The following is a 23,091-nucleotide window of genomic DNA, read 5'->3' on the forward strand; positions in this document are numbered from 1 at the left end:
GTACGCACAAATCATAAAGAGAAATGCTATGAGTGCTGAAAATATATTCACCTATACCTTGAAATGTGTAGTTAATCTAGAGATTTCATATAGAAGTGGAACTAATGCAAACATGTGTGAAAATGTATACCTTTATTAGAAGTGATTAATCAGGATCCATGTTATGTAGCTGCTAATGGAAGAAATCATGCTGCAAGGCATAGAAGGGAACGGGCCTTATGGCTAAGCCAGAAGGGTTTAGAAACGTAGATTGCTTTGCATAGACATGGATTGCACTAATGATACACCGATTTGTTTCTCCATTAGATTTATATTCCATAGATGTGTTTTCTTATTATGCCAGAGAAAGAAGCTAACATGTTATTTTAGTTAACTTTGCGAAAGGGTTGTAGGCCTGAAATGATGAAAGGATTTCTGATTTACATGCACTGGTACAGGCCGACTTGTGTCAGGAAATAAGTTGCAAAATTCTGTTAGAAGTCTATGAGAATGGAGACTCAGCTACCGATGTCTGTCTGCAATCGTGAGGGGGATCCAATTAATAATTGGATGAATAGAGTTTTGTTCAAAGATTGGTGCAGACATGGAGGAGGGTTCAGGAATGTTTTAGGGGGTATCGGCGGGCTGGAGAAGAGTCTGAGAAGCAAGGTCAACGCTAACGCACGAGGCCCAAGTGAAGATCATCATGGAAAAAGCCAGAAGCGACACCACGTGAGGGGCGTCTCACTAGGGGCGTCTCAAATGTTGTTGTGATTTTGTATTAGGGTCAGCACCCCGGGGTGGAGTTAGAGCAGATGCCTGAGGACCCTTTAGAGAGCGGATGGGTAGGCAGAGAGGGGTCATGACTGGCGATCATAGGTTTTCACCTAGAGACTAAGTGTGGGTGATCTTCTTAGGAAGTCATTCACAGCTGACACCTTTTGGTAGGTTGGGACTCTGTTAAGTAGGGATACCATCTAGAGCAGGGTAGGGACAGCCTAACCTGAAACCTTCCCTCCTCTTGTAAATGACGGAGAGATAACAATATGTGTCGATGCTTGCAGCCCTTTTAATTTTGGAATTAGTCCTAGTTGTATTCTTTGCTCGCTTAAGGGCTTTTCGAGAGCACATGTATGTAGTGGTGCCTGTATACCTTTTGAATCTCATTTTGAGATGCCTGTACTTGCAGTTAACCTTGACTCTATAATAAATCTTTAAAAGCTAGAAGTAGTTTGTGGTTTTTCTGAGTCGAGTCCATCATTAGCAAAGTTAACCTGGTATTGGATGCACTTTCTTTCCTCAACAACAGGCAATAAAGGTTCAGGTGAACAGAACGGGGTTTAGATCTAGATTGATAAGATAGGGATCTACAATCTCGCCCTTGCAGTTGGTAGCAGAGGATGGTTGCCTTCTTGAGGAAGGTGATCTAGGCCAGGTTAGATTACCCCAAGGCCCCTAGAGATCGATGATCGGAAGAACCGCCCGCCGAAGAAGGTCCGGATGACGTGAGACAGAAAAGCAGCAGTATCGGTCGAGAGTGAGTATAAAGGGTCATGCGTGTTAGATTGCGTTGTTTTTGTGTTGTATCTATGTTGTAATGTCTGGCGGAGTTGAATGCCTGTAGAGTGACTGCGGAACAGGTTGTGAGCGCGCGCAACCGGTGCAAATCTTAAGTTCAAGGAGAGCTTAAGTGGTTCGGGTGTATCGGACATCCAGAGTAATTGTCAACCAGTGTGAAGGGGGTCATGAGGTACCATTGATCGCCCGCAGGACCGAGATCAGGGGAACGTAAGAGTGAGTGCGTGAGTAACGGACGCTGGTCGGAAGTTATTGTGTGTAAGCAACCTATCAGAAAGACGGAAGACATTTCGTCAGTTGTGGTGACAATTACAGATAGACTGTGGACGTACAGTCAAGAGAAGTGACGGCTTGGTCGGAAGTAGTCATTTTTCGGTGTATGAATGGGACGCATGTGTGACCGGGAGACGAGCTGAGAAAGGAGGGGTGCTGCTGCGAAGCGGAGACGAGTGACGTCAGAAAGTGCCGCGCTGGGATTGGCCGGCTGGAGCAAGACCGCGCTGTGATAGGCCAGTTAGCAAAGCCGCGCTAGGATCGGTGGATTGTCATCAGGAAGTAAACAGAATAGTGAGGTTGGAAATTGTACGTATAATCATGAAATGTTTTAAATGGTTAAGAGCGGCTTTTAAAAGAGAGAGGCGGAGATCTTATGATGGGGAAGAAGCCCCGCCGGAGGGTACGCCGGCTTATTATATGGCGACAAATGTTGGGTTGCACACTATATTGTGGATTTCAGAGTGGAGTAAGATTACAGAAGGAAATGAGGAACTGATGTTCCCAAAGTACGGGACGTTCAGATTAGAGGTGTTACACCGACTAAAAGCAGTCATGACCTCAATGAGACCTATGCCTAGACCGACCCAGTTTGAAGCTCTCAATGCATGGATTAGGGCAGCGCACGAGAGGAACCTGAATAGACGACAAGAAAGGGTGAAACGATCGGTAAGAGCAGTGCAGGATGCTAAATGGGATGCGGATGCTAAAAGATGGAGAGTGAATAACCTAGAAGTAAATAAACTGTACCCAGTATTAGAGGTGGCAGGAAACAAGAGCCCATTCGAGGAGGATGAGGAGAGCGAGACAGAAGATAGCCTGATAAATAGGTTGTTAACAGATAGGCCACCCCCGTACAATAATGAGACAGGAAATGTCGAGCCATGCAGAGAAGGGGGGCCTGCTAAAGGGGAGTATGGACCGCTTCCCACTACAGATTGGGATCCCACGGCAAGTAAAGAATTGCTTCAACCTAGTCCGGTGCAGAAGGTAGTCGGAAGGTTTGTGGTACAAAGGGTGCCAGAAACGGAGTGTGCCACTTCCTACGCACTACCAGATGCCCTGCAAGTACCTGTTACTATAGGTCCTATAGTATCGATCTACGACCCAGAGAGAGCAAAAGGGGAGGAACAGGTACGACTGGACAGGGAGAGAGCAGAAATGACAAGGAGGAATGATACAATCAATTCCCCAAGTCAGTTGACAAGACCGAGAGATTGGAGCACCCCAGTTCATACAGCAGTGGATCCAATAGGAGATCCGGGGGGCCCTAGATGGCCGGAGGATCTGAGGGGATCAGGACGGAAATCCTTCCAGGAGCTAAGTGAGTACATGAAGAAATGGGATGAGGCAGTGGAGGCTCACAAGAGCATCATAGCAGCGGAAGCTGGAAGGGAAAGCCAGGACAGCAGGACCCGGACTCACTGTGGGGCTGACGAAAGCAGTCCGGAGTGGGATGGGAAGGGTCAGGACAGTAGAGGAGACACTTGTCCTACCAGGAGAAGAGGGAGACCAGACCTGGAAAACAGGAGCCCCGAGTGTGGGGGGGTGTCTCGCCCAATGCACAGCGAAGGGGATAGGAGAACGCAGGAGTACAGGAACAGTTTTAAGTGCACCCACTATGCGTCTGACAATAGTGGGCAGAACGAGAGTTGCGAGAGGCCTCGCCATAACCCCTGTGACTACGGACAGGAACGCAGTCCTGGGGAGATGGGGAGCCGAGAAGGAACCTACCGAATCCTGAGTGACACTAGACAACGAGAGAATAGCGACAGAAGGGAGAACGGCAGGGAATCCTACCAGGGAGCGAGAGAGGACAGAGAGAGTGGACTAAATGAGATTGGGGGAAACAGGCCCGTGTTTCATCACCTTCCAAGACAGGATGGCCGAGCATGGGACCTAGAGAGATGGGAACAAGGGAGAACTCTCCTTAACTCCCCTGAGCCCAAGCGTAGAACTCGAAGTTGGGACGGGAGAGAGACTAGTGAACCCCCTAAAAAGGACATACTGCGAGCCGAGATAAAAGCCAAGAGACTTGATGTCGCCAGCCTAAAATCAGATCTGGATGACATGGTGGATGGTACCTTGCCTCTAGAGAGAACGGAGATGTATGAACAGGATGAGATACTGTTCATGGCAAAGGACATCACTCGGAAAGCGAGAGCGGCACATGAGAAATTAGTCGAACTGGCAGGAAAATATATGGTAGACCTGTCAAGGACCAAAGCATTAGAGGGTAACCATAGGCTACATTATTCAGATCAGGACCTAGATGAGAGAAGGACAATAGGATTAAAAACACACATAAGGGAACTGATCACGGGAATAAGGACATGGAGAGCGCTGGATAAATGGGAAGAAAGGTGGTCCAAGAAAGGGACCGTCAGGAGAAGCATGCTTGGGATGACCCCCGAGGGAGGACTGCAGAGAGTAGAGGCATACCCTTTGCATGAAGTTGCAAACGGGAACTATGTGCATGTGCCATGGAGTAGGGGAGACTTAGCAGCCTTTACCAACTCCTTCCCTAAATTGAGGGAGAACCCAGTAGAGTGGTACAAACAGGTGGAGAGGTTCGTAAAAATCTCCAAGGTACTATGGATAGATCTGAACACACTGTTTGACATAGTGGTACCAGGAGACTTGTGGACAGCATGTAAGGTTAGTGCCGAGTGGCCCACAGCAGAACCAGAGAGAGATGCACGGACCAATGGACCGTCCGAGACAGTAATGGTAAAATACAAGAGAGTAATAACTTGGCTGAAAGACAAGGTGCCAATGCAGGACATAGATTGGGTCAAAATAGATCGAACTAGGCAGGAACCCAAAGAGACAGTTCATGAATATTATGAGAGATTGCTGAAGGCGTTCAAACAATATAGCGGGTTGGATGTGATGGACCCGAAAGACATAGGGCAGTTTGTGTCTAAGTTTGTCTTGGGTTTGAGACCGGATATTAGTTTAATGATTCAGCAACACTTGATTTGTTGGCAAAATAAACCTTTGGATGAAATTCTGAGATATGCTAGGTACTGTTGTGATGAGATAGACTCAAAGGCAAAGAAGCTAAAGGAAAAACTGATGGTGGTGCAGATGCAGTCAGCTGGTAAGGGTGGACAACAGCAACAGCAACAGGGAACAGGGACTGGGGGTAAGAAGCAGTATAGTCAGAACAAGGGCAATGAGGAGAACTCCACCTTTAGACCTAGGGTGGACATTGCGGCATTGAAAAAGACGACCCGGTGCCACCAGTGTAACGAGGTGGGGCATTGGAAACGCGAGTGTCTCTACAACGTTGAAATTGGAGAACAAGAAGTAGAGGAGGAAGAGGCTCAAAGCACTCCAGGAAAAGGAGTAATGCCGTACCAAGGGAAGGTGGTCAAAGGGGGGACCCCAGCTCCGCGAGCTCAGTTCCCTCAACCACCCAGAATAGGGACATCGGGGAAGACCTATAGGCAGATGCCTCTGTTTGTAGGAGGAGAGGAGTGCTATTACGTTGATCCCTTAACAGGACAGAGAGTAGAGAGAGAGAATTGTACCCTCGGGGCAGCCTTAGATGTGGACCAAAGGGGACCCTATGTTGAGGCCGAAGTGGCAGGGTGCCCCACGACATTTTTAGCAGACACAGGAGCCACCCGATCCACGATAAGATCAGCCGCAGTTCCAGGCCTGCCCATGTCTGGAGAGACCATTCAAGTGGTGGGGGTCGCAAACAGGAGAATAACGAGCTCATTGACGGAACCGGTACAGGTGAAAATAGGGAAGTACAGCGATGAGCATCAGTTTGTGGTTTGCGACTCTAGTCCTGTATGTTTATTGGGAAGAGACCTATTGTGTAAATTAAATTGTACAATATATTGCACCCCGCAGGGAGTGGAGGTATTAACCAACGATGATGACGCTGACTTCAAAGTCGCTAATTCAAGAATATGTGTGGAGCTGTATCCCACTTTGACAGTGGATGAGCTCCCCTGGGATCTAAGGGAGACAGTGGCACCAGAAGTGTGGGATTTCACTGGGGAAGAGATTGGACTGGTCAAAGGAGTAGACCCAGTGAAAATAATAGTGAAACCGCATGCTGAGTTTCCAAGAACACCCCAATATAAATTGACCCCAGAAACGACTGCAGGTATAAAACCCGTGATTGAGTCCATGATTAAGCAGGGAATACTGAAAGAAATCGTGGGTAGTCCATGTAACTCCCCGATTATGGGTTTGCACAAGCCCAATGGGAAATTCAGGATAGTGCAGGATCTTCGAAAGATTAATAACATAGTTGTCTCATGTTGTCCAGTGGTACCGAATCCATCAGTGATATTGTTTCAGATACCGTTCCAAGCCGAATGGTTCACTGTGATAGATCTTTGCCAGGCTTTCTTTTCGATCCCTCTGGATGAGGAGAGCCATTTTCTTTTCGCATTTAAGCTGGAAGGTCGCGTTCTAACATGGTGTTGTATTCCTCAGGGGTATACAGAGAGCCCATCAATATTTAACCAGTTGTTGAAGAAAAATCTTGAAAGTCTAGTGCTGCCCCAGAAGTCAGTTCTGGTCCAGTACATAGACGGCCTACTTGTGGCGTCAGAAACTGAAGAAGCTTGCAGGGAGGACTCCATTGCTTTGCTAAATCACTTGGCTGCAAATGGACATAAGGTGTCCCCGGGAAAATTGCAGTACTGCCTGACGGAAGTGCAGTACTTGGGGCACAGAATAGAGAAGGGGAAACGGAAGGTGTCCCCAGACAGGATAGAGGCGATCATGAAGATGAATGCGCCCAAAACACAGAGAGAGGTCAGGATGTTCTTAGGGATGGTGGGGTATTGCCGACAGTGGATAGCGAACTTTTCACTGAAAGCAAAACCCTTGCAAAAACTGACGCACAAGGAGGTGAGTGATCCGGTACCATGGGACAAGGACTGTTTGATGGCGTTCCTGCAGCTGAGAGAGGACCTGTGTCGTGCTCCTGCTCTGGGAATGCCTGATTACGATAAAATATTCTTGCTCTACTGTTGTGAAAGAGAGGGTTGTGCTTTGTCTGTCCTGGTCCAAATCCATGGGAATGCCCGTAGACCAGTTGCCTACTTCTCGGCTACTTTAGACCCAGTAGCCGCAGCGTTGCCCGGATGTCTCAAATCCGTTGCTGCAACAGGTGTCAGCATCGAACGTTGTGAAAATATAGTCATGGGACACCCGTTAGAGGTGTACGTGCCACATTCTGTTGAATTGTTAATGACCAGGACCAAAACACAGCATCTGACCAATAGCAGGCTCACGCGCTATGAGCAAGTCATTCTTGCTGCAGAGAACGTGACTCTCAAGAGATGCTCTGTTTTGAACCCTGCCCCCTTGATGCCACTCCCAGGTGACATTGATGATGATGTATGTACAGACCATGATTGCCTTGATGTGACTGAACTATGCACCAAACCGAGACCCGACATCGTGGATGAGCCACTGACTGACCCCGATGAAGTTTTCTTTGTCGATGGCTCATGTGTAAGAGACGAAGTTGGGCAGTTGAGAGCAGCTTATGCTGTTTGTACAATTACTGGAGTTGTGGAAGCCGGATGCCTGGAAGGAGTACACTCCGCTCAGGTAGCTGAAATTATTGCCTTGACGCGTGCCTGCCTGGCAAGCAACCAAATTCGAGTCACCATATACACCGACAGCCAATATGGTTTCGGGGTAGTTCATGATTACGGGCAATTATGGTCTCAAAGAGGTTACATGACTTCTTCAGGCTCTCCCATTCGTAATGGAGAGTTTGTACGTTTGCTGTTAGAAGCTTTGCAATGTCCAGCAGGTATTGCAGTTGTAAAATGTACCGCCCACACCAGGAATATGGACTTCGTGTCACAAGGCAATAGATATGCCGACGAAGTCGCGAGATATTGTGCAGAACAAGGGTATTCTTTCACAGAGGTGGAAGTGGGCGGAATAAATCTAAGAACTGAATTAGCCATGATATTGGAAACTGTCGACACTTGGGACGAGTTGAAATGTATGCAAGAAAATGCACCCGATTTTTAAAAACAAACATGGGAAACCGCAGGATGTGTGATAGGTGAGGCGCATTTCTGGGTTTCAGCAGATGGAAGAGCAGTGTTACCCAATGAGATGGTGAGCCCAATGGCCAGACAGATACACGGTCCAGTACATCTAGGGAGAGATGCTATGTTGAGAGTATTCAGACAAACCTGGTACAACCCTAAGTTTAGAGTAGCAGCAGAAGCAGTGTGCCAGCGTTGTGTGACCTGTCAGCAGTTGAACGTAGGAAAGAGGACACCAGTTGCATTGAGTCACATAGGGAGGTCTGGAGGTCCATTCAATAGGATGCAAATAGACTTTATTGAAATGCCAAGGTGCAACCGCCTTCGTTATGTCCTGGTGGTTGTTTGCATATTTTCCAGATGGGTCGAGGCATACCCTACACGTAGGTGTGACACCCTCACAGTAGCCAAGTTATTGCTTAGGGAACTCATACCACGATTCGGGGTACCGGCCTCTTTGGAATCAGATAGGGGAACCCATTTCAACAGTGAGCTTGTGAAGATGATTTGTGCGGCTCTGAACATAGACCAGAAATTGCATTGTAGTTACCGACCAGAAGCTTCGGGAGTTGTGGAGCAGATAAACAGCAGCATCAAAAATCGAATTGCCAAAATGTATTCATCAACGTCCCTGAGTTGGCCTGATGCTCTGCCATTGGTCCTTATGAGTATCCGTAGTACCCCAGACAGAAGAACGGGACTGTCACCTCACGAGGTGTTAATGGGGAGGGCAATGAGATTGCCATCAGTACCAACTGCTGCACTGTTAAACATCACAGATGATATGATCCTGGACTATTGTAAGGGGCTGTCTGACGCCATTCATTCTGTGTCCCTTCAGGTGCAGGCTGCCGAGGTTCCATCGTGCCAGGACCTGTGCCATGACCTGTGCCCTGGAGACTGGGTGCTTGTGAAGAAGCACGTAAGAAGAAGCTGCCTAGACGTTCGTTGGCGTGGGCCCTACCAGATCATCCTGATCACGAACACTGCAGTGAAGGTGGGAGGCCTGCCTAACTGGATCCACGCGTCTCATACGCGGAGGGTTCCAGCACCTCTGGAAGAAACAGCTCCTCTCTCGGATGGAAGTCCAGCTGCGGACCGAGAAGCCATAGAGGGGGCCAGCCAAGCTGTAGAGGTGCAAGAAGAAGCAGGGAACGTGTCTGACCAAGCTGAGGATGGTCAGTACAACAGCGAAACGGACGACGCTACAGAAGGAGGAAGCAGCTGGGAGTACAAATCAGACACTGACCAGTCTGAAAGAGAGCGCGAGCAGACCAGAAGGAGAAGTAGCAGAAGGGTACGTGGAGAAGCTAGTTGGCCGCAAAGAAGGAGTTCTAGCCTGAGGTCAACTCCAGAGAGGACCCTTGCTCCAATATCGGAAGATTCAGACCCGGAGGAAGGTGCTCAGGGCTCTGAAGCACCAGACCTAAGAAGATCAAGAAGAGTACGTGTGCCTAGCAGAAGATACGCCACCCCTGAGTGGACATATCTGGCGACAAATGTCTTTGGAGCGAGAGACAGGGAGGATACGAGCGGTGGTGGTGACCAGCTCTGAACCCATCATCACTGTGGAAGTACAGCTGTTAGTGCCCGGAGTCGAAGCAGAAGGGTCACTAACGTTCACACTCCCCAACCCTCCCCGCCTGAGCAAGTTAAAGCACATGTTTTTCACCGAATTGCAATTCCCCGACTTTGGAACAAAGATAACAAGCCATGAAGAGCACATTCTTCGTCTGGAAATATTGAACTATGCTGTCCAAGCCGCAGGCCCAAGCCTCATCGTAGATGCTTAAAGACTTTGTAAATAAGCAAGAAAAAGAAGATTACCTAGCGCCTAGGAAGCAGAGAATCTTAGGGACCTTCCTATAAGTTGACGGAGAAGGGCTAGGGTTGTCTGCGTTAAAGCTTTAAAAAGACTCTTGCAAAAGGAGATTGCCAGCTTCCATTTGTGTGGTTCTAAAGACTGAACGATCAAAAGAGACTGTAAAGGAAAAAAGAAGAAAAGAACTTTGAATTGATATAGAGGGAAAGAATCATACTGTCTGAAGAAATGGAGGCCGGTAGTCCAACTCGTAGAGCTAAATGTATAATAGGCACACTAATAGTAGGAGTGATACTTTTAATAGCTTTAGTAGTTACTGTATCGTATGTAAAGGGACATGAGAGTGAGGCAAGGGCATCAGACGAGAAGTCTGTAGTGACACCAAAACCCACTGTTGCTGGTAAGAAAGGGGAAAACATACAGGAGAAAGCGTTATTAGCAGCAGAAGCCCGCAGGTTACACATGGATGAGTCCCAAGGTGACTATAGGTCAAATGCTTATGCCAAACTTTTGTATGAATACGTGGATGCCATGGATGTCAAAGACTGCTACATCTGCATGCAACTGCCGGCGTCTGTAGATGAAGGCATTAGATATCATCACCTCCCGTTGACATATGGCATTACATGTAGCTTATTGCTTAGTATATTTTACGGAAGAGATAGTTTTGAGTATTATTTCTCTAACTATGATTCCGTGTTACCAGAGGTCCCAAATTACAAGCAATTGAATAAGTGGGACAACTGGAAGAGTGAAGACAAATTGGCCAAGTTCTTCATTCCTTGGGATACCTTAGATACTTCACATGCCCGCAGAAATAACTTGACATGCAAGGTGTCAGAAGTCGAAAAGAAGTTTATAGGGCAGGTGGATGATCGATATAGAAGGCAAAAGATTTTGAAGAAATCAGGACAATGGAAAACAGATTGGACCGAGGAAGAGAAGGCACACAAGAGAAAGGGTAGTAGTGGTCCAATCGCTTTGGATAAGACGCAGAGAGGGAAGTTATGTCTTCACAGAAGCAAACGTATTACGAAAATGTATTCGTAGGAGAAGTCAGTTGTGAACATGCTTTCAGATTAGAATATTACACAAAAGATTTCTTGAAAGGAATGCAAGTGATTCCAAATGTATATTTTGTATGTGGGAGAAATGCTTATGTGAGACTACCTGACAATTGGTATGGATCATGTTACTTGGCAATTGTTTTTCCCAAAATATACCATGCTCAAGACTTAGAGATCATCGAGGGCAAGGCCTCGACAAGAGGGAGAAGAGATGTAGGAGATGCAAAATTAGTTGGAGATGTATTTGGAGCTGCATTTCCTCTCTTAGGACTGATCCTCAATGATGTCAAAATTAGGCGACTGGCAACAGTCGTAGACAGGTTGTCTGCCAGCACTGCTAGATCCTTAATGCTGGTGGAAGGAGAGATGCAATCGATAAGGGGCATGGTGCTTCAGAACCGTCTTGCATTAGACGTCCTGCTAGCAAAAGAGGGCGGAGTCTGTAAGGCTTTGAAGGTCCAGGAATGTTGCACTTACATTCCAGACAATTCAAAACCTCTTGAGAAGGTCATTATGAATATAACTAATATTCACAAGGAGATCGAAGACCTAACTAAAGTAAATGTTTGGGAAAAGGTAGGTCATGGAATGGGCGAAGTTGGAGGTTGGTTCGCCAATCTAGGGAAGAGTTTTGTGTGGTATGTGCTGAAACCTATCATCATAATAGTGATCTGTGTGATCATGTTGTGGGGATTGGTGAGGTCATACCAATGGTATAGATCAAATAGATTGGAGAGATCCAGAAAAGAGCAGTTACAGAGATTGGCTGCAATGCAAGACAATCAGTACCGGAGTCTGAGGGCTCTAGAAACGCAGAAACGAGGGGCATTAGCAATTAGTTCAGTTTAAATGTTGGTGATGACCCCTAGAGGTCATCAAAGGGGGGAACTGAGAGAGCGCAAACTGAACAAAATGTATGAGTGCACCAGAGTTGTAAGTAGTACGCACAAATCATAAAGAGAAATGCTATGAGTGCTGAAAATATATTCACCTATACCTTGAAATGTGTAGTTAATCTAGAGATTTCATATAGAAGTGGAACTAATGCAAACATGTGTGAAAATGTATACCTTTATTAGAAGTGATTAATCAGGATCCATGTTATGTAGCTGCTCATGGAAGAAATCATGCTGCAAGGCATAGAAGGGAACGGGCCTTATGGCTAAGCCAGAAGGGTTTAGAAACGTTGATTGCTTTGCATAGACATGGATTGCACTAATGATACACCGATTTGTTTCTCCATTAGATTTATATTCCATAGATGTGTTTTCTTATTATGCCAGAGAAAGAAGCTAACATGTTATTTTAGTTAACTTTGCGAAAGGGTTGTAGGCCTGAAATGATGAAAGGATTTCTGATTTACATGCACTGGTACAGGCCGACTTGTGTCAGGAAATAAGTTGCAAAATTCTGTTAGAAGTCTATGAGAATGGAGACTCAGCTACGGATGTCTGTCTGCAAATGTGAGGGGGATCCAATTAATAATTGGATGAATAGAGTTTTGTTCAAAGATTGGTGCAGACATGGAGGAGGGTTCAGGAATGTTTTAGGGGGTATCGGCGGGCCGGAGAAGAGTCTGAGAAGCAAGGTCAACGCTAACGCACGAGGCCCAAGTGAAGATCATCATGGAAAAAGCCAGAAGCGACACCACGTGAGGGGCGTCTCACTAGGGGCGTCTCAAATGTTGTTGTGGTTTTGTATTAGGGTCAGCACCCTGGGGTGGAGTTAGAGCAAATGCCTGAGGACCCTTTAGAGAGCGGATGGGTAGGCAGAGAGGGGTCATGACTGGCGATCATAGGTTTTCACCTAGAGACTAAGTGTGGGTGATCTTCTTAGGAAGTCATTCACAGCTGACACCTTTTGGTAGGTTGGGACTCTGTTAAGTAGGGATACCATCTAGAGCAGGGTAGGGACAGCCTAACCTGAAACCTTCCCTCCTCTTGTAAATGACGGAGAGATCACAATATGTGTCGATGCTTGCAGCCCTTTTAATTTTGGAATTAGTCCTAGTTGTATTCTTTGCTCGCTTAAGGGCTTTTCGAGAGCACATGTATGTAGCGGTGCCTGTATACCTTTTGAATCTCATTTTGAGATGCCTGTACTTGCAGTCAACCTTGACTCTACAATAAATCTTTAAAAGCTAGAAGTAGTTTGTGGTTTTTCTGAGTCGAGTCCATCATTAGCAAAGTTAACCTGGTATTGGATGCACTTTCTTTCCTCAACGACAGGCAATAAAGGTTCAGGTGAACAGAACGGGGTTTAGATCTAGATTGATAAGATAGGGATCTACAATCTCGCCCTTGCAAAAGTGCATGTGGAGGACCGGATTTAGTGCTCATGAGAGGTAGGCTAAAACTGTCCGGCTAGTAAAGACGCTGCCAGCATGACTCTTATGGTTGGGATTAGTGTCCTGGAAATCTGCACTCTCATCTTTGAGTAGCAGTTTGTCCCTTACAGATGTATCCAGAAATGTGGTTTGGGACTCTGGTTTATAATATTCTTTTAACATATGTACACTATATTGAAAGGTACGTCACTTGTTCAGGCTATTTGCGTTAGTTGACTTGGAAAGTTCTAACAAATAATTGTTCTTTCAATAATGCTCATAAATACATTTTTGAAGCTCACAAGAGCTATATGTAAAATCCATACCTCTGTTCGGTGTACTAGCATCCATTTGCCATCATCCCCCTGTTTGTAGAACTCCAAAAATGGATCCGACTTTCCAAACAAATCCTGTAAATGCATACATAAAAAGAAATGGTAGAAAATATTATAAATATCACGTTGTTATGCAGGTGAAGTCACCAATCTTTCACTCTTTATAGGCATGTTTACGGAATAGGCACAGTCGGAAGGCATTCATTTGATGGTGCTTCACCGATTTCTGAAGAAACAATCTTTAAATATATATTTTTCATTATGGGCTGATTTCCAAGCACATTTACAACAGGAACATTATGAAGAAACTCCGTTTCATGTACAAATTTGTTTTCAATCACTTGCAAAGCTATTCATGAGGGAGTCACAGAAGTTCACAACACAACTCTGAGATAGATGAAGGAAGAAAAGCATCTCCACCCAACAAAGGTCTTCTTTTGTTTGCCAGTTAAGTTTGGTGATGATACCTACATGCAGAATAATGTGCATAGACTTTCAATGCTCATCCCACAGATCTGAAAGTCACCAACTTCCCACCAACTTAAGTGTCATCATCGTTCTGTCAGGGAGCAAAAGTAGGGCTGAGTGATTCCAGATGTAATACTTTGCTAAGAGACAAGGCAAGGCATTACCATCTACTCAAAGTAGAACCGGGGCCACTAAACAACACAGGACAAGAGATAGAAAAGAACAAGTAAAGCAAAGCAAGGGGCGTACTGCTGCATGAACAATAGTCCCCTTGGTAGTTTAGGGAAGTCCTTTGGACTGACACTTGCAGATTGCTCTTAACAACAGTCATAGAGTGAAGTCATAGTGGGGCCTGGTGTTTAGAGACTGTTATACTCAGTGCAAGGTGGACCGAGACTGACAACAGCACTAAGACATGTAAGACTCCAAAGGAACAGGGCGCAACAAGAGAAGTCTTTCCCTTATCTTATCAGAACAGAGACCAAGCCAGAAGTCAGACTATAAGTGGATATGGACTGCAAAGGACTGTGGACTGAATTTGTAGTGGAACACAAAACCAGAGTGGAAAGAATAGCCAGAATACAAGACAGACAAGACAGCAATCAGACAAGAGGAAAAACAAGACAAGAAATTATGAACTGCACTTCAGAAATCAAGAACGGGAATACAGAAATTAAGGGCAGGCTGCACCCAACTGGTTCAAGCAATGCCCCGTTGGTACGTGGAAACTGGAACTAGGATTCAGAGCAAGGAACTTGAGGACGTGCCCAAAATGCACTGGAATAAGGTACTTAGGACAAACACAGGAATTCGGAAGAAGGACAGAACATAAATTCAGAACAAGAAAAATATCAGGAACCACTGCCAACTCAACAAATACATGGTCAGAAGACCAACAGGGAGAACAACAGCTATCAGGATATCAGGCTAGAAAGGAAGGTGAGACTAAGAAACAAGGGAAACACATAAGCACAATGCTGTTCAAGGCAGCTACAGGAAAGCAGGACACAGTAAAAAGCAGGAATCAGGAATTCCTTTCAACGGTTCGAGAATTCAGCAGTGCAGACAACTGGAGAAGAAATCAGGAGCTCCTAACAACTGCAGTTGAAGCACAAGTTCTGAATGCAGAAGAAGGCTTAAAACCCTCCTCTCACCTCACAGTCACACGGGGTGATTGGAATTCAGAACAGGGGTGAGCAGGTTGCAGCCCACTGCAGGTGAGAGCAGTCAAAGGGCCTCCTCCAGCTCTCTGCCTGAATGAGTGCACAGAGGTTCCAGAAGGCAACCAGTAAGTAGAATGAAAATCCGGAGAGGAACATGGTTCAGATTTAGTTTCGTAATATGACCAGAATTCGACCAAGAGAGCACAAGGACATACCGGAAGAGGGAGGACAGAGTATAATATGATTCAACAAAAGTCTCCTCTCCAGCTCCCATGGTAAGGTAAGGCACACAAGTACCATAATGCAATAGCAGATTGTAAATAAACCCTGGAATGGAATCTGGAGTGGATCTGATTTACAAAAGGATTTGAACACTAAAGTTCAGCACAGGTTCCATACTATTATTCATGATGAAAGCAGACATGGAGAAGGTCCTCAAGTAGCACCACCCGATGGCAGGATAGCAGGATCCTGACATGTTCCTGCTTGCAGATTGGCTAACGTGAGCTTCCTGTCATCTACAAATTTTAAGTCTGCTTTTTCAAAAGCAAAGCCAGTCCATCAAGCCTTAACTCTTGATGACCACATCTTTGTTATAACAGATTACTAACACTAAATAGAAAACACAGACACAAGATATCAGAAACGAGTAGCAGTTGAAAAGACAATCCTATAATATAAATTGGACTGGCTCTGTCTTGGTGTCATTAGTAAAATTATGGTTTTCTTTCCATTGCCTCTCAGAAAAGCTACATTTTGAAGATGTCTGCAGAAGCTTGGCTTTAAAGCCAATGAACCTTAATCACAACTCACAGCAACAGTCATTGGAGCTACAGACCTAGGGTAGAATCTACGAAAGTTGGAGGCATGAGCCCAATTACCTCTCTTAAGGACGTCTTTGACCTTGTTCTTTTCAACAAGCACTTTGGTACCAGTAGGCTATCGCACAAAATTACTATCTGCCACAGTTACGATGAGCCAAGATAGCAAGAGAAACCACTTTATATGGCCTAGACAAATAGTACCTATGGACTAGATATATAGTACCTTTTTTTGAGAATCTTGTCAACCACCCAAATACTATGTTAGAATGTTTTCTTAAAGATTTGCCACACACTCAGACTGGATAAAAACGCTATAAAAGTTTCCCTCTGCAGCCACTGAAAGAATGGACTGTCTCTCCTGTTCATCATGGCACCTACTAGGCATCATGAGATGTACAATACATGATCACAATACTGAACCGTCCTCCACAGGCCATGGATAATATATAAGAATGTTACTGACTGTAGATTAATGACAGTAATCCTTCGAAGTCAAGAAGGGGGAAAAGTGTTGTATTCCTTAGAAAAAGAAACAACAGTTAATGGACAGAATGCAGAACAATGTCATACATTCACCCCAGTACAGAGATCTGGGCCTAAATCCATAGTTTTTTTGTTCACCATGCCATTCCAGCTGTAACATTCCTCAGAAGCAGGGTGGCTGCTTCAAACTCTTTTGTCACAAGATCAGAAGGTGCCACAAGGTGAGCTGCGGGGTGAGAAACAGAAACGGCGAGACAGCAAGCCGTGTGTGCCAGTAGTAGGTGGTGGCAGCTCCTACGATTCTGTTTAAGCGCTGGGGGGCAGACTGCGAGGCACTTTGGATGTAATGATTAATATTACTGTGTACTCTTCGGCTCTTACCTGATCGCTACTTGCTCGACCCTATTGTATTAATTGTGCTTTTAAATCAACTGTCTTACCACCTTTAAATCGCTGCTTCTTCACTAATTTGCAATCTCCTCTCTTACCTTTTGCGAGGTGTGCTCCCCTTGCCCCGGTCCATCGCGCGTGTATTGCGGTTTGTGTGGAGGGCAGGGCGCCATCTTGGGTCAGTCCCTGAGCCCGGAAGGACCATAGGCTGCGGTCTAGCTGGAGGAGGGGCTAGGCTATATATTTCTCATGTTCTTTTGGACGCGCGTAGCGGGCGCGCCACAGGCGCGCCTAAGGCAAGCCCGTCTGCGCCCGTCCACGCCCCGGATGCGACCAGCGGCAGCCATGCTGGCCAAACCCTGCCAGATCAGCCAATTCACAATATAATCTACTCGCGTAAGGACTTACTATTACTGAAGGGCCCATGTTGCGTGGGGGGCGGCCAATGGGGGGTTCTTGATAACCTTTCTAAGTCCTGCCCGGTCTGTAGATTTTGCTTTCATACCCAACTGCCCAAGCCATGTCCCCCAGAGCCAGGCGAACCTAGGATTCAGGCAGCTCTTAATATTGCCCGCTCAATGTCAAACATGTGGCTGACATTTTTGAGCTTCTATCTGATTCTAAGCTAGATGCTCTCTTCATTACGGAAACTTGGCTCGATGAGTTCAGCGCTCCGGTGGTGGAACTCTCTATTCCTCGTGGCTTTAAAATTGCCAGGGGTGACAGGGGCATCGGGAGGGGGGGTGGCGTTGGTGTTTAGAGACTCCTGGTCTTTCACTGGTAAAGTAATTGGGGATTGGGTGGGGGTGGAAGCGCTAGATTTAACTTTTATCCTCTCCCCGCATTTCACCCTGGGGGGACTCTGGTTTATCGCCCGCTGGGTCCACCTGGAGCCTTTTTGCGGGCTTTTGATGATATTATTGTTCCTCGCGCTATCCGCTACCCCAAATTTCTCCTGGTCGGGGATTTTAATATCCATCTGGACAACCCGGTGGCTTCTGAAGTCAGGATCCTCCGGGATTCGCTTGGCCTTGCCCAGCTGACACAACACGTGACGCTACCTTCGCATGAGGGCGGCCACCTCATTGATCTGGTTTGCGCCAACTTCCCTGGTCATGCTAATGATTCTGAGCCAGTTATATGGTCTGACCATCACCTGATTAGGTTTTCTTGGTCAGCTGGCAGGACCTCCAGAAGTCCCTTTTTACCTCACAAGCCTCTAGCCAGGAAGATTAACCTCCTGTCTCTCTCTACGGCCTTACAACACTCCCGCCCCTCTCCGGCTACGGATCTTGAGGGGGCGGTGGCCAATTTTGATCAATGGATCAGCCAGGGGGTCTGCGCCAGCTCCAAAGATAATAATGGTCACAACCGGCGCTCTCCTCCCTCACAGCCATGGTACTCCACTAAGCTCAGGGACTTGAAACTGGAGTGCAAGAAGCTGGAGCACTGCTGGTGCCTGGACTACTGCCCGCCCGCTAAAAAATCCTTACGTTTAGCACAGAGGGAGTACTATATGGCTATTAGGCAAGCTAAAAGTGACTACTTTGCTGAAACAATTGCGCATGCCAGGAACAATAGAAAGGAGATCTTTGCTATTGTTCAGAGCTTTTCATCACCTTGTGCTGAACAAAGACCACTACCTGTGTCACATAAATGGTGTGAGAATCTCTCCTCCTTTTTTGTGGACAAGATACAAAAAATCCAGGATAGTGTTGGTTCTCATCTCAGCCAGGAGGAGATCCCTTCCCTGTGCCCCCCCCCACATTCCGTGCTGGTCTCCGCTAGGCTTACTTCTGCCCATTGACGAGGCCGACATTCTGGCCATTCTTAGCACTCTCAAGTCCGGCTCGCCTTCGGACCCTTGTCCGGCTCGAGTTTTAGCGGGCGTAGCCAAAGAGGTTTGTCCCGTGGTAGTAGATATTGTTAATCTGTCTCTTCAGACGGCGGTGGTGCCGCTCAGATGGAAACACGCAAAATTGCTCCCTCTTCTGAAGAAACCCTCACTGGACCCTCTAGTACTTGCCAACTACCGACCTATTTCGCTGTTACCTGCCCTGGCCAAAATCTTTGAGAAGGCTGCCTTTCGGCAGCTGCAGATGTTTGTGGAGACTTTCGGGGCTTTGCATTCTGCTCAGTCCGGATTTCGGTCTGCCTATAGCACTGAGACGGCCCTGGTGGAAATGTCGGAGGCTATCAGGGAGTGTCTGGACGGGGGCGGCAGGGCGGCCCTGATTTTGCTTGACCTCTCTGCCGCCTTCGATACAGTGCCCCACCAGCTGCTCTTGGCCAGGCTATCAGCGATTGGGATTTCGGGTCTGGCCGGAGAATGGGTGAAATCCTTTCTGGGCTCTCGCTCGCAGCAGGTCTGCATGGGCCCGTGTAGTTCCTCTGTCAGGAACCTGGCTACAGGGGTTCCACAGGGTTCCACCTTAAGTCCCCTGTTTTTTAACATTTATCTTACACCGCTGGTCTACCTGGCTGAGTCTCTGGGAGCAAAAGTGATGGTGTATGCTGATGATACACAGCTGCTATTCACTTGGAGCGGCTCAGACCTGTCCACTGATGCTGCCCAGAAGTGTCTAACTTCCATATTCCGCTGGCTTGCCCAAGCCTCTCTCAAATGCAATGAGGACAAATCTGAAGTACTCCTGTATGGTCAGTTTCTTCCGGATTTTTGACATCACCTATGGCCTCCTGACTTCCCTAGCCCTCGCGCGGTGGAAGGACCTGCCAAAAATCTGGGGATTTGGTTCAGTGAGTATTTACGGTTTGTGGACCATGTTAAAAAACTGACCGGAGTTTGCTTCGGCACCCTCAAGGCACTCAGGAAAATCTTTCCTCTGCTTCCGCGGGCGGCCAAGGAGACGATTGCCCGCGCCTTGATCCTATCGAGGCTGGACTATGCCAATGCTCTTTTTATAGGTCTGCCCGGCTATCTTCTGCGGAAACCACAAATCATTCAGAATGCCGCGGCAAGGCTCAGGTCCTTCCTATCTCAGGAAGAAGTTTGCCTTTTATGTGCCGAAAGCTACATTTGCGATCTGCTTCAGCTCGCCGGATGATTGTCCCGCGCTTTCGCAGAGTTCGCTTGGGTGGTCAGTCGCTTTCGGTTAAAGCCGCTGTTGCCTGGAACTTGATTCCCCCTGAGGTTCAACTTACCCAAGAGTTTCAACTCTTTAAAAGGCATTTGAAAACGCATCTGTTTAGTCAGGCCATCTAACGTGCTTCTTGCTTCTGACCCCAGCTAACTTCCGCACCAGGACACTGGGGTGTGGCCATTTGATTCAGCGTAGGACAAAGATCATTTAATGATCATGTTCATACAATACATACTACAACAATAGCACCTGAATGTTTCACAAAAATAGAAACCTCAAAAGAAGAAGAAATAAGGAAGTACAGAGAATAATAATGCATATATTGTTGTTTATATTTTGGGGTAGGAGAATAAATAATACTGTGTACATTACGTGGCAATGTAACAGATTTGAATGCCAATTTAAATTTCACAGAATAGCGAATTACATTTCACACATTTTACATTTTGGGATACAGGGAGATTAAGCAATTTCCCTAGAATCACTTGATTGAAGTGAAAAACAAAATCAGGATTCAAACTCTGGAGCCCATGTTGGTAAATCAGCCACGTGGCACAATCCATGAAGTAAATGGAGGTAAAAAGTATGAAGCATGAAAATCATGGAACAGCTGGAGAGTCACTAGAAGAAAATTGCCATATGGGGTTGCAGCCACAGTTTAACGAAGGTGTGGCTGAAATAGAAAGCCAAACGATTTAGTGTAAGACATGGCCCTATTATCCAGCAGGTCCCAGTTGCATTACCAAAAAATGCAATGCCACGTTTAGGAAAGAACTTGTGCATCCTAACTACCACATAGTTCCCAGACTCCATGCCTGTTCACAAGATACGCAGTCAAGATGGAAAGCATATTTCCATAACAAATGAAGCTGAAAGTTACAAAGAAAAAAGGCTCATAGCATGAGGTCATAAGTTTAAAATGAAGCCCAAAATAAAATCCAGTGATTTGACAGGTGCACCAAAGTTGCAATAGTGCCATCAATGACCATCTCCTTTAAAACTATTGAACTAGTCCTGAGGAGTTTGTGATGGAGAACAGATGGAAGTGAGAGCCTGATTTTGAGCATGATGGTAACTAAAATCCTCCAATTTCTGAGGAATATTGTAAATATGGAGCCAATCCCCACAGCTGAATCTCCCCACTGTCCGATATCCTGGAGGAGGAAATTAAGATGTTGGATTAATTTCTGTATATAGAATGACCTCCAGAAATCTGAGGATTTTTGCTGCCAATGAGCTCTTAATGTGACCTTCTGTGTTTTGAGGATTCAACCTAACAATACGCTGCTGTCATAAGTCCCCAGTATCTAACCATTACCCGGATAACGAGGGGTACTGGCAGTATCATCAGCTGCTTCTATAACAGTTGGAGTCAAAATGGCAATGGGGATATCCTTGGGTGGTGGAGTTGACCCAATGTTGCTATGGGGAGCACTTGGCAACTAAAGCCAGGTAGCATCCTAGGATGAATTGTCGGAAGTAGAGTGGTGCTTCCCTCTGAGAGAACTACAATTCCCAGCCCTCTGAACTTCACACTTGTGCATATGAAGCTTGCGACAGTAATCCAATGAGAGGAAAACAGAAGTTGTCTATGATGTCACTCGGAACCAGAAGTGAAAAACCTTCCTGTTATTTACTTTTTACCAAACTATCATGTTATAGGGTGAATGGCCCTCAAAACCATCTGTCCCTGGCTTCACCTGCTATGTAGGGGCAAAAGAATAATGGGGAAATCATACATAACATGGCCTTTCCTTCCTGTCCAAAATGTTAAAAAGCCACCTGCTACCTACCCCCACCATCCTTTGTGCCTTCACTCCTTGTTTTCCATCTGACTATAGTGGCAGTGTTGCACTATCTTTCAGAGTAGACTGTTATTCCTTTAAGGGGTAGCAACAATAGGAAACAACATCTATTTCCCACTGTTTCACCATCAATGCAGCGAAAACTAGATTTAGAATCTGGTACTCACGCTAGTAGCTCTTAGTGAAAGCCATACATAACAACAGAATGTTGATGTGAGGCCTTTAGGAGACACTGAGCTGTTCAAGTTACTGATTGTTCAGGGATGGAGTTTGACAACAGAGCTCAGATGTAGAATCAAGTGGGCAGAGTCAAGAGCACATCAGTATATACCTGATAGACAGTCCTGAGGCAACTTATAAGTTTGAGTTAGCCTGTGCTTCGCTAAGGCTTGCTGTGAAATGCCTCAAGTTTCTGAAACGTCAGGTGTATTTCAGTGACCCAACCTCAATTACTCATTAAAGACAGCTGTGGATCAGAATCCAGATACAAAAACTATTTCATGTGATTGGCTAAGATTTACAATAGTCTGCATCATTGAGGTAAAGGAGTTATCTTGTAGTTTTCGGCTTTATCGAGAAAGTGACAACACCATGTATTTTTCATGAAATAGTGAGTGGGCGTTTTGCCACTGAAAAAAAGGACAATTTACAAAAATACCTGCAGTAGCATACTCTTTAAAAGGGGTCATCCCTGTCATAACTGAAAAATGTAAAAGAAACCAGATCATGTTGAACAATTGATACTGACCAAAACCCTGGTGACTAAAGATCTAAAGGTATGAGGTACATATTATTGACAACTCAGGGCCTGATTTACAGTTTGGCTGATGGGTTACTCCATCACAATATGATATGTATCACATTTGCCTTTTAACAAGTGTCATAGGATATAATATACTGGCAATAAGGTGAGCAGGATATCCGTCACGTTGTGGTTCCGTAACTTGTCCAACAAACTCTAAACCAGGTCCTTAGTCGCAAGCCAAGAACAATGAATAGTAATCGATAACTGAATTTTGTGGTGGCGATACCGCTAAAGGGTTTACAGAAGTAGTGAAGAACAAAGAATGTAATAACAAGCAAAACCCAGCAGAGATCTCTGCCTGAAGTTTCATTTGTCTGGTTAAAGTTAAATAAACAAAACAATGATCATTCAAAATAATTGGTTTGGAAAATGATGCATTTTATCAGTATTTTATGCTCCAATCAGAATGCGTTTGCACCTCTGGCTATTAGTGAACTAACTATTTTAACCTGCATCAGGGTTTTAAGTCTGGAAAAGTGGAGGCATTAAGTTCACAAAACTGTAATTATGCAATTCCATTCACCCCATTTCTGATATATAGATGCATAATTAAATAATACTCAGAGTTTCGAAAAGACTCAGGGCAACTTAGCACTGGCTCATTGTGGTGAGAGGGACACCACTTCTT

The 23,091-nt window shown here is 45.8% G+C and overlaps 1 protein-coding gene across 2 annotated transcripts in view; it reads right to left on the bottom strand.

Moving 5' to 3' along the window:
- Positions 1 to 23,091, bottom strand: part of CPNE2 (copine 2) — a 975,302-nt gene that overhangs the window by 404,428 nt on the left and 547,783 nt on the right. For both annotated transcript variants that reach the window (XM_086947740.1, XM_086947741.1), the window contains exon 6: positions 13,416 to 13,499. In XM_086947740.1, coding sequence (XP_086803866.1) covers positions 13,416 to 13,499 — 84 coding nt within the window. The remainder of the gene's footprint in view (positions 1 to 13,415; positions 13,500 to 23,091) is intronic.

The sequence above is a fragment of the Lissotriton vulgaris genome, chromosome 12 (genome assembly GCF_964263255.1).
Source record: "Lissotriton vulgaris chromosome 12, aLisVul1.2, whole genome shotgun sequence".
Classification (NCBI taxonomy): Eukaryota; Metazoa; Chordata; class Amphibia; order Caudata; family Salamandridae; genus Lissotriton; species Lissotriton vulgaris.